Raw genomic sequence first — 15,112 nt, forward strand, 5'->3', positions numbered from 1 at the left:
TCTTTCTGATCAAATTGTCAAAGTTAGCTTCTGAAATACCACTAACAGTCTTATCAAACCTCAGATCAGCAGAGCAAAATCAGGGAAGACTTCCCAGAGTAAGCAAAAGAGTCATCAGGGGAACTTACTGTTTGTCAGGAACATCTGAAGTCCCCATAATACATCAAGGGATCCCTTGTATCTGTCATTCTTAAAATCAGTGTACAGCAGAGGAGCAAACATGAAGGTCCATCCCACAACAAAGTTGAAGAGCCCTTCTGACATCTAATGAAAACCAGAATTCTCAATTAGTGTAGGCAATTACGATATTGAATGCATTGGTCTTCAACTTCAGTCACACTACTTACTGGGTGAAGAACTGGGGCTTCCATAGCATGAATACCAACTACTCTGTCAGAAACACACACAAAACAAGTGAGTAGTACTAGAGCACAGGTATGCAAGAGAGATCAATTATCTGTTTATGCAAGGAAGGTCGAGAAATGACATATTTTTCAATATGCAGGAACATGTAAAGACATCAATCACATGGTGCACTTCATTCTTCTGTCACAGAGACAGCAGAACAGCCCTCAATTTTATGAAGTGTACGACGTCTAGTGTATTATAATGACAAAAGCATATACAACCATATAGAAATGAGTGATTGTATATAGATGCAATGATAGTGAGCCTTATTTATCTTTTCATACATACATGGTCACAATCCATAATTATAGCAAATTGGCCTATGAAGCTCATGCATCACCAATCATAATGTGTAATAAGATGACAACTCCCTCCTTACTACCCCTATTTTCTTTCATTTTACTTAATATCAATTACTCCCCAGTTCCATATTTCTTCCCTCTTATTGTGGCTCCAAGAACCAGGGCAAGGAGGAGAAAGTGCGAAAGTGGGGTTTTATTTGGCTTTTATAAAACAGAAAATGTGGTTGTGTGAGAATTCTAGAATTAAGTAGGTCTACAAAGCGCGGTGAGGTAGAAAAGAAAGGGGAAAAACATTTTTCAATTAAGGATTGAAGCATAACTGCATAAGAGGGAAGAACTTTATGGAGCGGACTAAAACGCAGAAGGAAGAAGGAAGAACTTTAAGGAACTGAGGGAGGAAGTATCTATACGTCCATTATCAGTCTGAGAAATTTTACTTAAAATACTGCTCGTACTAGTCCTGACACCTAAAGCAAGGTAGACTTCAATAAACTCTCCAGTGTAGCCAATTGATATTTTCTTGATAGCAAAGCATAACAAAGGAACAACAACAAAGCCACATTTTAACTTCAATCGCTTTTCAAAGTCATAGATATACTAAACAGTCCATCAGCCTATGCACAAAACTAGCGGACACGCACATGAATAGTTGCATTACTTAGTTCCCTTGTTAATAAACAAAGTAACTTTGGCATTTCTTTCAGTCCAAAGACAAAACTTGTACCATCCACTTCTTATTTGTCGTTTTCACTCCCAAAAATATATCCCCTCTCTCCACATGTCAATCACACGAGGAAAGAGCAAAAACTTCTTGTCAGTTGTTGTAAAAACATCCAAATCGAAATATTGTTTGCTATAAACTCACATATCTGAGAAAATGATGAAGAAATGAAAATGTGAATCTGATTGACAATGTTGTATATACAAAAACAAAAGATCACAAATACTCACGTAAGACAGGCTTTTCATGACTTATGGTAAGATGAGGGTAACGTTTTACCTTAAAGGAGTCACTTCTCCTAAAAGTGACCCCTTATTCAAAGTGACCCCTTCAACTTTGAAAGTGACCCTCATAATGTACAACGTCATCCCTTTTGGGAAAAAATGAGGTGGTCTTACACTAATAATATTGTAAGACGGACTTATACAAAACTTACTTAGTCTCAAGCATCCAGAGGCTTGGATCTCTCCCAAAGAAAGCAAAACAAACCTAAGAGAATTCTCACAATATTCAACATTATTTTCCCCTCTCTAATCTGCTCGATCTATAGCATTTCTTGTCTAACCAGTTCCTTATCATCTTTAAGCTACTAATAAGTAACCTATAAAGCTACTACCCAAAGTGCCCCTTCCCCTTGGATCTATTAATTGCATTCAGCCGCCCAAACTTCCACCTTGTCCTCAAGATGGATAGTGATCAGCCCTTGACTCCCTGCATTGGTGATAATGACCCATGTCCCACTTATCATAACACTCAAAATTGAGACCAATGCTAAAGCTTACCTTGCAACTCCTTAGAATTGAAACAGCCCTACGGGAAAAAAGCTCCCGACAGAATGGGAGAACAACATCTCTGACTGTAATTTCCCTTAACAACCTAAGGGCAGTGTTTACCCATAATCCCAAAACTTAGTTCTTCCCTATATCAATGAGAATCAGTACCTGAAGCACCAGCTGAGTTTTGCCTGTTTTTCTACTTGGTACCAACCATACACTTACTTTGACAAGGTTATAGCCTGAAAAAATGAGACAGAGTTTAAAGTGATAAAAGAAGAAGAAGAAGAATAGGAAGAAAAACCCTTCTCTCCCAAAACCCTCTCTGGTGCACGATAAGGTTCTTGCTATTATGCGCCCTCAGGCCTTATGGGACGGAAGAAGAAGACTTCCGAGCCGGAACTAGCACACGGGTAGGGGGAAGTCTGGTGAATCATTTAAGACTCAGGAAGAGCCAGCGAAGGAGGTAGAACAGGTGGAATCTAATGGAAGAGTAACCACTAAAACCCAGAGTGTGACAATTCCAAGTAACATTCAATAGAAGGAAGCTGCAGGGGTAATGTTTGGCGAGGAATCCCCGAAAAACTGGAAACCATTTACCAATCATAGCAAAATCTCCGATAAAAGGTATGGGATTAAAATTTGTCGCTCCTGTAATTGTTGAGGGTATACCTACTGCTAGATTAGAGAAGGAGACAAAAAGAATGAATGAGATATGGGCCAATGTTGTGATTGTTATATGTTGTAGGTCAGAATCCAACCTTGACTGCCTTGAAATCATATGTTATGACTCAGTGGAATATAAGTGAAGAGCCCCAAATGTTTAAACATGAGGAAGGATATTTTATGATTAAGTTGATATATAGAGATGTTAGGGATACTATATTATATTCAGGTCTTCATCTTTTTTATGGAATACCCATGATAGTGAAACAATGGTATGCAAATTTTAACTTCCAAAGCAAAGTCTTGAAAGTTGTGCCAATCCGGGTCAAGCTTCCAAACTTGCCTTTAAACTGTTAGGGAATTAGAGTGCTTAATGACTATATTTGAAATTTGGAAGTAATGAAGAATATATCTATAATAGCTAAGAAAATATAATACTCTAAATAAATATGAAATGACTATGAACGTGCTAATAAATTTAACTTCAAAATAATTACAATTTATATAATCCTATATGCTAAAAATAATGAATGGTAATTTATTTTACCTCTAAAGAAACAATGATTCACATTGTTTCTACCGTAAGAATTTTTCCTAAATCTTTAACAAACAACAAAACATTAAAATAAGTTTTCCTTAAAATACTCTTCTTCAAATATGACTTTACTATTTTTATCTTAACATTCTCCCACTTAAAGTCATATTTTACTAATTCCTTGTTATGCTGCTTACGTGTTGGTTAAACCAATAGAGTCCGACACCATATGTATTTATCATTATTGATCGGTTTTGTCAAAGCATCTGCTAGGTTATCTTTCATATGAATTTTCTGAATATCCACACTCCCTTCTTCCACCTTTTCTCGAACAAAGTGATATTGAACTCGTATATGCTTTGTCTTTGAATGAAATGCTGGATTCTTTGCTAAGTGCAAAGCACTCTGACTATCACAAAACAAAACAATCTTCTCTTGTTTATGTCCAAGCTCCTCTAATAACATTTGCAACCAGATGGCCTCCTTACTAGCTTGAGTAGCTGTAATGTATTCTGCCTCTGTTGTTGAAGTAGCCACGATGGACTATAGTTTTGAAATCCAACTTACAGCTCCCCCGGCAAGAGTAAACACATAACCCGTGGTGGATTTACATTTGTCAAGATCACCTGCATAATCCGAATCAACATATCCTTTGATACCAAATTCTGATCCTCCACAACATAATGCAACATTTGATGTACCCTTAATATATCTTAGGATCCTCTTTATAGCACTCCAATGTTCAATACCAGGATTTGCCATGTATCGACTAACCACTCCCACTGCTTGTATAATGTTTGGTCTTGTGCAAATCATAGCAAACATTAAACTACCAACTGCTGATGCATACGGTACTCGAGACATCTCAATCCTCTCTGCTTCACTACTAGGACTCATACCTGAGGATAATTTGAAATTAATAGGAAGAGGAGTAGAAATTGGCTTACAATCTTGCATGTTAAAGCGTCATAATATTTTGTTGAAGTAGTTCTTCTGAGAAAGCCATATCTTCCTATTATCCCTGTCTCGATGTATTTGCATCCCTAGAATCTTATTTGCTGGTCCTAAATCCTTCATTTCAAACTCTCTAGCCAATTGAGCCTTTAATTCTCTAATGCGATCATTGTTTGGGCCTGCTACCAACATGTCGTCAACATATAATAACAAAATAATAAAATCACCACCACCAAATCTCTTGTAGTAAGTACAAGGATCCGAATTAAGTCTATTATATCCAAGGCTCATTATGAAGGAATCAAATCTCTTATACCAACATCTTGGTGCTTGCTTGAGACCGTATAGAGACTTGTTTAACCTGCAAACCAAGTTCTCTTTTCCTTTTTTCTTCGAACCCTCTTGGTTGGAGCATATAAATTTCTTCTTCAACTTCTCCATGAAGAAATGCAGTTTTCACATCTAACTGCTCTAAGTACAAGTCAAATGTAGCACACATTGCCAATACCACTCGAACCGTTGTAAGTCTAACAATTAGAGAAAAAATTTCATTAAAATCAATGCCTTCTTTTTGAGCAAATCCTTTTACCACCAATCAAGCACGATATCTCTCCACTTGGTCATTGCCATCTTGTTTGATCTTATAGACCCATTTGTTCGCAATGGCCTTCCTTCCCTGTGGTAGTGGAACAAGATCCCAAGTTCTATTCTTATAGAGAGATTCCATTTCTTCTTGCATTGCTGTCATCCACAGAGAAGCATCTTGGCCTTTTGTAGCCTCATGGAAAGTTGATGGTTCTCCATCCTCTGTTAATAGACAACATGCAACATTTTCCTCCATATCATAGTCTGAATGCCAAGCTGGTTTTCTCTTGAGTTGATACTCGAACTTGTTTAGCAATAGACTCAGCTTGTTCTTGTCCTTCGTGTTGAGGTGGTGCTTCAAATGCATCTAGTTCTTGTTGATTTCCAATTTGAACTGTTACAGTCTTTGGTTCTTCTTTTAAAGTGCTATCATTTTCTTCTCCTTGTACTTTATCTTCCAAAAATATCACATCTCTGCTAATTATCACTTTGTGGGCAATTGGATCCCACAAGCGATATCCCTTAACTCCATCAACATACCCTAAGAAAATACACTTTCTGGATTTCGGATCCAATTTTGACTTTTCTTGGGCATGGTACATAACATATACATAACTTCCAAATGTGAGTAAGCAAGAATAATCACTTGCCTTACCAGTCCACATTTCCATTGGAGTCTTTAGATCAATTGTGGTTGATGGTGACCGATTGATCACATAACAAGCGGTCTTGACTGCTTCAGCCCAAAATAATTTGGCCATTCCTGTAGTTCTCAACATCGCTCTTGTTCTTTCTAACAAGGTTCTATTCATCTGCTCTGCTACTCCATTTTGTTGTGGAGTGTATGCCATAGTGAACTGTCTTTTGATGCCTTCTTGTTGACAGAATCTATCAAACTCATCACTAGTATACTCTCCTCCATTATCTGACCTTAAACACTTGATCTTCTTTTCTGATTCAAGCTCCACTCGCGCTTTGAATGTTTTGAAAACTAATACATCTGACTTATTCTTAATTGGGTACACCCAACATCTCTTGGAGTAATCATCAATAAAAGATACAAAGTATCTTGCACCTCCTAGGGACAGAACCGATGCTTGCCAAAAATCAGAGTGAACTAGTTCTAAAATAGCTTTACTTCTACCATTAGAACTATTAAACTTTAATCTATGCTGCTTACTAGTAACACAATGCTCACAAAAGGGTAATGAAACCTTTTTGAGCCCCGGAATAAGCTTCTGTTCAGCTAAAATCTTCAAACCTCGTTCTGACATGTGGCCAAGTTTACGATGCCACAACATTGTTAGTTTATCGGTTGAATTTGATGATGCAATTGAAGATTCTCCTTCCTGTTGTGTTTCTCCTTTAAGCATGAATAGATTCGCAGCTAGCTTTTCTGCTTTCATCACCACAAGCGCGCCTTTCACTATCTTCATGATCCCATCTTGAACATAGGTTTTACACCCATTATTATCTAATTGTCCCAAAGACAATAGATTTTTCTTTAGGCCCTTTACATGTCGTACTTCTTGGATGGACCAAACTATACCATCATACATCTTCAATTTGATGGTACCAATACCAGCAATCTCCAAAGCATGATCGTCTCCCATGAATACAGATCCTCCTGAGAGATGAAACCATTCTCTTTGTGGGGTCATATGCCATGTAGCTCTTGAGTCCATAAGCCAGACATCAGTGAAACTTTTTCTGCCTTCTGTAATAGTACTTACCTCACTGTATAAAATTTCACCATCATCTGAAGTACTTGCAACACATCCCTGAGCTTTTGATGACTCGGGCTTATTCCCTTTGTCATTTTCATTCTTCTTGAGAAACCAACATTCCCTTTTGTAGTGCCCTTTCTTGCCACAATGATGACATTTGGCATTTTTCTTAGTTACAAATTTTGATCTATTTTGATAATGACTCCCATTAGAGCCACGTTCCATTGACCTCCCTCTCATCATCGTCCAGGCCTCAGCTTGTTGTGAGCCTCCGACCCTATCTTCTTTATTTTTGCGCCGACTCTCTTCTTCAAGAATTGCAGCTGCAACATTATCAAAGACTAAGGTTTCTACTATTAGTTAAATTAATGATGATTTGATCATATGAATCAGTTAGACTCTGAAGTAGAATTTCGGCACGTTCACCCGTCTCTACATTATGCCCCATTGTTAGTTGTGAAAATAGAGTATTAAGGGTGTTGATGTGGTCAGTCATTGAAGTCCCCTCCATCATACGTAAGGTGTAGAGTCTTCTCTTTAAGAAAATTTTATTATGTAAAGATTTTGCCTCATACAATTTCGTAAGAGTATCCCATATTTCTTTAGTTGTTTTCTTCTCAGCTATACTAGATAATACACCATCGGCAATGCCAGATGTAGATTAGCAATTGCATTGCCATCCATCTCATTCCACTTGACATTTATCTCCGTTGGCCTTTCTTCAATTGCCGCTAGACAATTATCTTTCCTTAAGATTGCCTTAATCTTCATTTTCCATAATGAGAAATTGTTCCCATTGAACTTCTCAATTTCAAAGTTTGTTGTCATTTTTTTTTCCCGACTACAGTTGTGTCGACCTTGAACTGGCGATCCTATTCACCGTGAACAATAACCCGTAACTAACCAAAGCTCTGATACCACTATTAGGGAATTAGAGTGCTTAATGACTATATTTGAAATTTCGAAATAATGAAGAATATATCTATAATAGCTAAGAAAATATAATACTCTAAATAAATATGAAATGAATATGAACGTGCTAATAAATTTAACTTCAAAATGATTACAATTTATATAATCCTATATGCTAAAAATAATGAATGGTAATTTATTTTACCTCTAAAGAAACAATGATTCACATTGTTTCTACCGTAAGAATTTTTCCTAAATCTTTAACAAACAACAAAACATTAAAATAAGTTTTCCTTAAAATACTCTTCTTCAAATATGACTTTACTATTTTTATCTTAACATTGTTGTGATTGTCCATCACGCTTCCAACAAAGTGGTATCCAGAGCTAGTGTTTATATTATGGCGTAAAAAACTAATGTTGTAGCTTTCCAATATCCCAAACTTACAAAAGAAAATTATGATAAGTGGTCTCTACGTATGAGAACAATTCTTGGAGCCTAAGGTATTTGGGAGATTGTTGAGAAAGGTTATACACAACCAAAAGATGAAACAAAGTTAAACCAAACAGAGAAAGAAGCTTTGGATAACGAGAGGAAAAAGGATCAGAATGCAGTCAATGCACTTACAATCATCCATCAAGGTTTGGATGATGACATGTTAGAAAAAGTTGCTAATGCAACAAGTTCAAAAGAAGCATGGTATACCCTTCAAAATTTGTTTGAAGGTGTAAGTCGAGTAAAGAAGATTCGACTTCAAACTCTAAGAGAAGAGTTTGAGAAACTTGAGATGATGGAGAAAGAATCCATCTCAGATTATTTCACAAAAGTTCTAAACATTGTGAATCAAATGAAGAGGCTTGGAGAATCGATGGAAGATTCTCGAGTAGTAGAAAAAATATTGCGTTCGCTCAATTCTGATTTCAACCACGTAGTGGTTGCTATCGAAGAGTCAAATAAGGACTCGGATTCAATGACAATCGATGAATTAAATGGGTCACTTGAGCCCATGAACAGCGAATGGTTAAGAAAGGAAAGAAGGAAGATGCGCAACTGCATGTAAAGAAAACAGGAATTTGCTAATTCCCAGATGAAAATAAAATAAAGATGCAATATAGGAGGAGAAAGTGATTAATTAATGTAACAATGAAATAAACTTTATTGAATTCTCTGTGATTTTTTTTGATATTTTTTTGTTGTGAATATTCAAACTTACATTTGCTGTTCATATAGAGACTAACATAGTAAAAAAAAAACTAATGGCTACAATTATGTTGTTTTCCATCCATTAGCTTTTGATGTATTGAAAAAACTTTGCTAAACATAAGTTGCTATTAATAAGAAACATTTCCTGATTCCAATTTTGTTGTTTTTCCAACACTCCTCCTCAAACTTGAATCAAATTGATCCTTTGCTAGCATAGTTTGAGATTCCAAGCATAGTTTAAACTTTTCAAATAATTCAGGCTCCAAAGGCTTTGTCATAATATCTGCAACTTGTTCTTCGGACTTGCTGAATTGTGATTTCCTCGTGTTTCACCAGTTCTCTTATATAATGAAATCGGATATCTATATGCTTGCTTCTTCCGTGAAACACAGGATTTTTTGCAAGTGCAATCGCTGACTTATTATCACACATTATAGTGGTTGATGACGGTTGATGATAGTTAAGATCTTCTAACATTCTACGTAACCATATTGCTTGACATGCTGCTGATGTTGCCGCAGTATACTCAGCTTCCGCGGTTGATAAAGCTACAACTGGTTGTTTTTTAGATGACCATGAAATAATTCCATTTCCTAAGTAGAAAACATACCCAGATGTACTTTTACGTGTCTCAAGGTCACCTCCCCAATCACTATCAGTATATCCTGCCAAATCATATCTTTCTGAGGAAGAATAAAGTATTCCATGATTCTGAGTACCATTCACATACCGAAGAATTCTCTTTGCTGCTTGCAAGTGTGATTGATAGGGTTTCTCCATAAAACGACTAATGAGTCCAATTCCATAAACTATGTTTGGCCTAGTGGATGTCAAGTAACGAAGACTACCCACTATACTTTTAAAATAAATAGGATTAACTAGTTCTCCACTTCCTTCTTTCTTTATCTCCATTCGTTCTTCTACCGCAGTACGAATGGGTGTAGCATCTTCCATCTTGAATTTCCTTAAAATATCAGTGACATATTTTTGTCTTGCGAGACAAATATGCCATCAGTATTCTGTTTCACTTCTATGCCTAGAAAGTATGACATGAGTCTCATGTCTGTCAATTTCAAATTGTTGTTTCAATTCTTCTCTAAATTCTGAAAACATTTTCTCACTATTCCCCGTAAATATTAGATCGTCGACATATAAGCATAAAATCAAGAGCTCACCATTGTCCTTTGAGTTAACATACAATGTATGTTCATAAGGGCATTTATGAAAGCTAGCTTGTACCAAATACGTATCAATACGAGAATACCATGCACGGGGTGCTTGCTTTAAACCATATAAGGCTTTCTTGAGACGGTAAACTTTGTTCTCATACCCTTTCTTAATAAAACCAGGTGGTTGATCAACATACACTTCTTCCTGAAGTGTACCATTCAAAAATGCCGATTTAACATCCATTTGATGAATGTTCCATTTATTCTGTGCAGCTAGCGAAATTACCATTCGAATTGTGTCCATTCTTGAAGCAGGAGCAAAAGCTTCAAAATAATCTATTCCAGGCTTTTGCTTGTAGCCTTTGACGACCAATCTTGCTTTATAGCGGTCAACCTCACCATTGGGCTTGTACTTTGTCTTGAAAACCCATTTTACTTCTATTGATTTCTTTCCACTTGGAAGCGAAGTTGACTCCCATGTATCATTCTTCTCAATGGATTGAATCTCCTCCTTCATTGCTTGAATCCATTTTTCATCCTCTGTTGCTTCTTCAAATGATATTGGATCACAATCGGCAAATAAACAAAAATTTGCCTGGGTTTCATCAAACATATCATCATCGGTGTTATCGTCATCTCTGAAAGTTACATAATTTTTTAAATGAGCTGGTGGAACTCTATTTCTTTGAGGTCGCCCGGTATTGGATGGTTGAGGAGTAACATTACGTGGTGGTGAATTGTTTGAGGAGTAACCAAGTAAGTGAGTGTTGTTCTCGTGATTTTCTTCAATGAGAACCGTGCTTGTATCATTCTCTTGATTCCATTTCCACTCTTCATCTTCACAAAATTGAACATCTCTACTAATAATAACTTCTTCTTTATCAGGATTATATAATTTAAATCCTTTTGTTGTCTCACTTTAGCCAATAAAAATGCACTTTTGGCTTTTGTCATCTAACTTTTTCCTTCTTTCATCAGGTATCTTTGCATATGCTATGCACCCAAATACTCTTAAGTGAGAGACATTTGGCTTGTTCCCACTCCATGCTTCTTTTGGAGTTCTTCCTTATACGCTCTTTGTAGGACACCTGTTTAACAAATAAGCAGCACAAGCAATAGCCTCAGCCCAATATGGCTTTGGCAAATGTTTGGCCTTTAACATGCTTCTTGCCATCTCAAAAATTGTTCGGTTTTTCCTTTCAGCTATACAATTCTGCTTTGGAGTATAGCTTGCAGTCAACTCACGCTGAATTCCTTCTTGCTTGCAGTAATCATTAAATTCATTAGATGTGAACTCTCCTCCTCTATCTGATCTCAATGTTTTCAAAGGATATCCGCTTTGCTTTTCAACAAGAGCTCTAAATTCTCTGAACTTGGTTAATGCTTCACATTTTTCTTTAAGAAAATAAATCCATATTCTTCTTGTAAAATCATCAACAAAAAGTAGAAAATACCTTTTGTGACCAAGTGTATCTACCTGAACCGGTCACGGTCCACATATATCAGTGTGAACCAATTCTAGTGGTTGTTTTGCCCTTCTTGACTTTCCCACTGGAAATGAATCTCTTTTATGCTTTCCAAGTATACAACCTTCACAAGGATTACTAGGAGTTTCAATAGGAGGTAAGCCTGTCACCGTCTGCTTTTGCGCAAGCACCCTCATGAAATTTAAATGCCCAAAACGAAGATGCCATATCCAATTGCTATCCCTGGTCATAGCTTGTAAGCTCATTAAGGATCTTGTCTGGATAGACAAAGGAAACATACGATTTTTTATCATTTTTACTTTTGCAATGGTCTTTTCATTTTTGCCTTTGATCTCACAAACTCCATCTTCCAAAACAACTTTGTGTCCTTTCTCAGAAAGTTGACCCAAACTCAGTAAGTTCCAATATAAACCAGGTACATAAAATACGTTAGCAATAGTAACATTAGTACCATCTTTGGAATGGATACTTATATCACCTTTACCTTTCACAGGGATCCTTGTTTTATTCCCAAAATTGACTTCTCCTTGAACCGATTCATTCAAGAGGCTGAATAACTCCTTTTTACCAGTCATATGGTTACTACAAGTTGTGTCAAGATACCAAATATTGCTAGCTTCGGTATCTGGTCCTTGCTTGCATGCTAAGACTAATGTTTCCTTTGCTTGAGCAACATTAGCTTGCTCTTCTTGCTGATGACTCTGTAGCTTAGTTCGACATTCTGATGCATAATGTCCGAATCGTTTACATATGTGGCATTGTATTTTGGACTTATCTCTATATGTCTTTCCTCGACCTCCTGAAGAACACCTTCTCCATATTTATCTCTATTAGAAGGAAAGAAATTTCCTCCTCTTCCTTGGTTGCGCCCTCGTCCACGCCTATCCACCACGAGTAGTAATATGTGCTCTAGTTTGTAGAGCATGCTCAGGATTTGAAAGATTATTGTTATTGCGATATTTCTTTCGTTGTTCATGTAATTTTTCTAAGGTCATTTGAGACATATCATTCCCTTCTTCGATAGCTGGAACGACATTGTCAAATTCAGAATTTGTTGATCGTGTAATTTTCTCAACTACACGTTGATCGGAAACAACTTCTCCATTGGCTTGTAATTGATTGACAATATATTGAACACGATCAAAATAGGCTCCAACGGTTTCATCTTCATTCATGTTTAAATTTTCAAACTGTCCACGTAATGTTTGCAAACGTACGTGTCTAACTCTATCATCACCTTTATAGGACTTCTGCAGAATATCCCACGCGGCATATGAAGTTTCAGCCAAAGATATTTTTTGAAAAATTGTTTTTTGTTCAACAGAAGAAAAAATAAAGCATAATGCTTTTTGATCTTTTTTTCTTTTTTCTATTAATGCATCTTTCTCCTCCTTGGTAAGAGACTCAAATGCTGTAGAGTCTTTTACTTCTACAAAACCATATTCTACAACGTCCCATAAATCTTGGGCACGAAAGAAAACTTTCATATGAACTGCCTAGTCATTATATTCATCTCCATTTGACAACTTTGGGAGGTGCACCTGAAATGTGTTGCTAGTGGATGCCATTATTAATATATCTTGGTTTAAGATTCTGGCTCTGATACCATGTAATGAAAATAAAATAAAGATGCAATATAGGAGGAGAAAGTGATTAATTATTGTAACAATGAAATAAACTTTATTGAATTCTCTGTGATTTTTTTTTATATTTTTTTGTTGTGAATATTCAAACTTACATTTGTTGTTTATATAGAGACTAACATAGTAAAAAAAAAAATAATGGCCACAATTATGTTGTTTTCCATCCATTAGCTTTTGATGGATTGAAAAAACTTTGCTAAACATAAGTTGCTATTAACAAGAAACATTTCCTGATTCCAAGTTTGTTGTTTTTCCAACACTGCAAGTCAGGACATCCTTTAACAATAAAGGATTTACACATGATAAGCAACATTATCAATCACGTGGTAGAGGCGGCCAACGAGGACGTGGACGTGGCAATGGTTGTGGTCAAGGAAGAGGGGGTGATGATCGAAACTCCCAAAATTATTATAGAGTTGAAACCTGTACCAGAGGTCGTGGACGTGGTAGAGGAATGAATCAATACCAGAGAAGTAATGATAAGGCTAATATTTAATGTTACAATTGTAACAAATATGACCACTTTGCATGGGAATGCTATTCAAAAAAGGTGCAGGAAGAAACAAATCTTATTGAAAATAAGGATGATACACAAGAATCAAGTATTTGTTAGCTCTTAAAATAGAAGATAAGAAGGATGATAATTTAACGTGGTATCTTGACAATGGAGCGAGTAACCACATGACAGGAGACAAGAACAAATTTGTTGATCTAGACACAAAGTGTGACAGGCAACATTACTTTTGGTGATGGCTCAAAAGTAAAAATTGAGGGAAAAGGTACGATTATGATTGAATTAAAAGATTCAACTCATAAATTAATTCCAGATGTTTACTACATTCCAAACTTAAGAAGTAATATCTTAAGTGTGGGTCAGCTCTTAGAAGTCAATGGATGCAAAATTATGATGGAGGGACAAAAGTTATGGCTTCGTGATAGAAACTCTAATCTAATAACTACTGTTTCTATAACGAAGAATAGAATGTTCTTGATTAATCTACAAACAATTGGTCCAATGTGTTTGAAGACTTGTGCTGAAGATCCTTCTTGGAAGTAGCACATGAGATTTGGTCACCTTAATTTTGGAAGTCTTAAAGAGATGGGACAAAAGAAAATGGTAAGAGGATTGCCTTGTATTGATCATCCTAATCAACTTGGTGAAGCATGTTTACTTGGTAAGCAACCAAGAAAGGCATTTCCAAAACAATCTATTTCAAGAGCGACGAAGCCACTTGAAGTGGTGCATTCAGATATATGCGGACCAATCAAACCCCCATCACTTGGTAAAAGTTCATACTTTATTCTTTTCATTGATGATAATAGCATAAAAACAAGGGTTTATTTCTTGAAAAATAAATCAGAAGCATTTGACACCTTCAAGAAGTTCAAAGCAATGGTTGAGAAAGAGAGTGGTTATGAGATTAAAGCATTGAGAAGAGATAGAGGTGGTGAGTTCACATCCAATGAATTCAACAAATACTGTTAGGACCATGGAATACGCAGACCACTTACTGTTCCAAGAACGCCACAACAAAATGGTGTAGCGGAAAGAAAAAATAGGACTATTCTCAACATGGCTAGATCTATGCTGAAAAAACAAGAAGATGCCTAAAGAATTTTGATGTTGAAAGATACAAAGCGAGGCTTGTTGCTAAAGGTTATAAGCAAAAACAAGGAATTGACTATGAAGAGGTATTTGCCCCAGTTACCCGATTAGAGACAGTGAGGTTGCTAATTTCAGCGCAATTTCAATGGAAGATTCATCAGATGGATGTAAAATCAGCTTTTCTAAATGGATTTTTAGAAGAAGAGGTATACATTGAACAACCAGAAGGTTATGTTGTCATGGACAAGAAAATAAAGTATTAAGATTGAAAAAGGCTTTATATGGGTTGAAGCAAGCACCTCGAACATGGAATAGTCGGCTTGATAAATACTTGCAAGAAAATGGATTTGCCAGGTGTCTTCATGAATATGCACTCTATGTCAAGAAAAAAAACAACGATGTGTTCTATGTTTGCATCTAT

General features: G+C 36.3%; 1 protein-coding gene across 1 annotated transcript in view; it reads right to left on the reverse strand.

The window, feature by feature from the left end:
- Window positions 1-15,112, reverse strand: part of LOC104896528 (hypothetical protein) — a 33,265-nt gene that overhangs the window by 1,117 nt on the left and 17,036 nt on the right. The window contains exons 3-4 of the mRNA XM_010683283.4: window positions 348-385; window positions 129-264 (exon numbers count right to left, since the gene is read on the reverse strand). Coding sequence (XP_010681585.2) covers window positions 129-264; window positions 348-385 — 174 coding nt within the window. The remainder of the gene's footprint in view (window positions 1-128; window positions 265-347; window positions 386-15,112) is intronic.

The sequence above is a fragment of the Beta vulgaris genome, chromosome 6 (assembly GCF_026745355.1).
Source record: "Beta vulgaris subsp. vulgaris cultivar EL10 chromosome 6, EL10.2, whole genome shotgun sequence".
NCBI classification, from domain to species: domain Eukaryota; kingdom Viridiplantae; phylum Streptophyta; class Magnoliopsida; order Caryophyllales; family Amaranthaceae; genus Beta; species Beta vulgaris.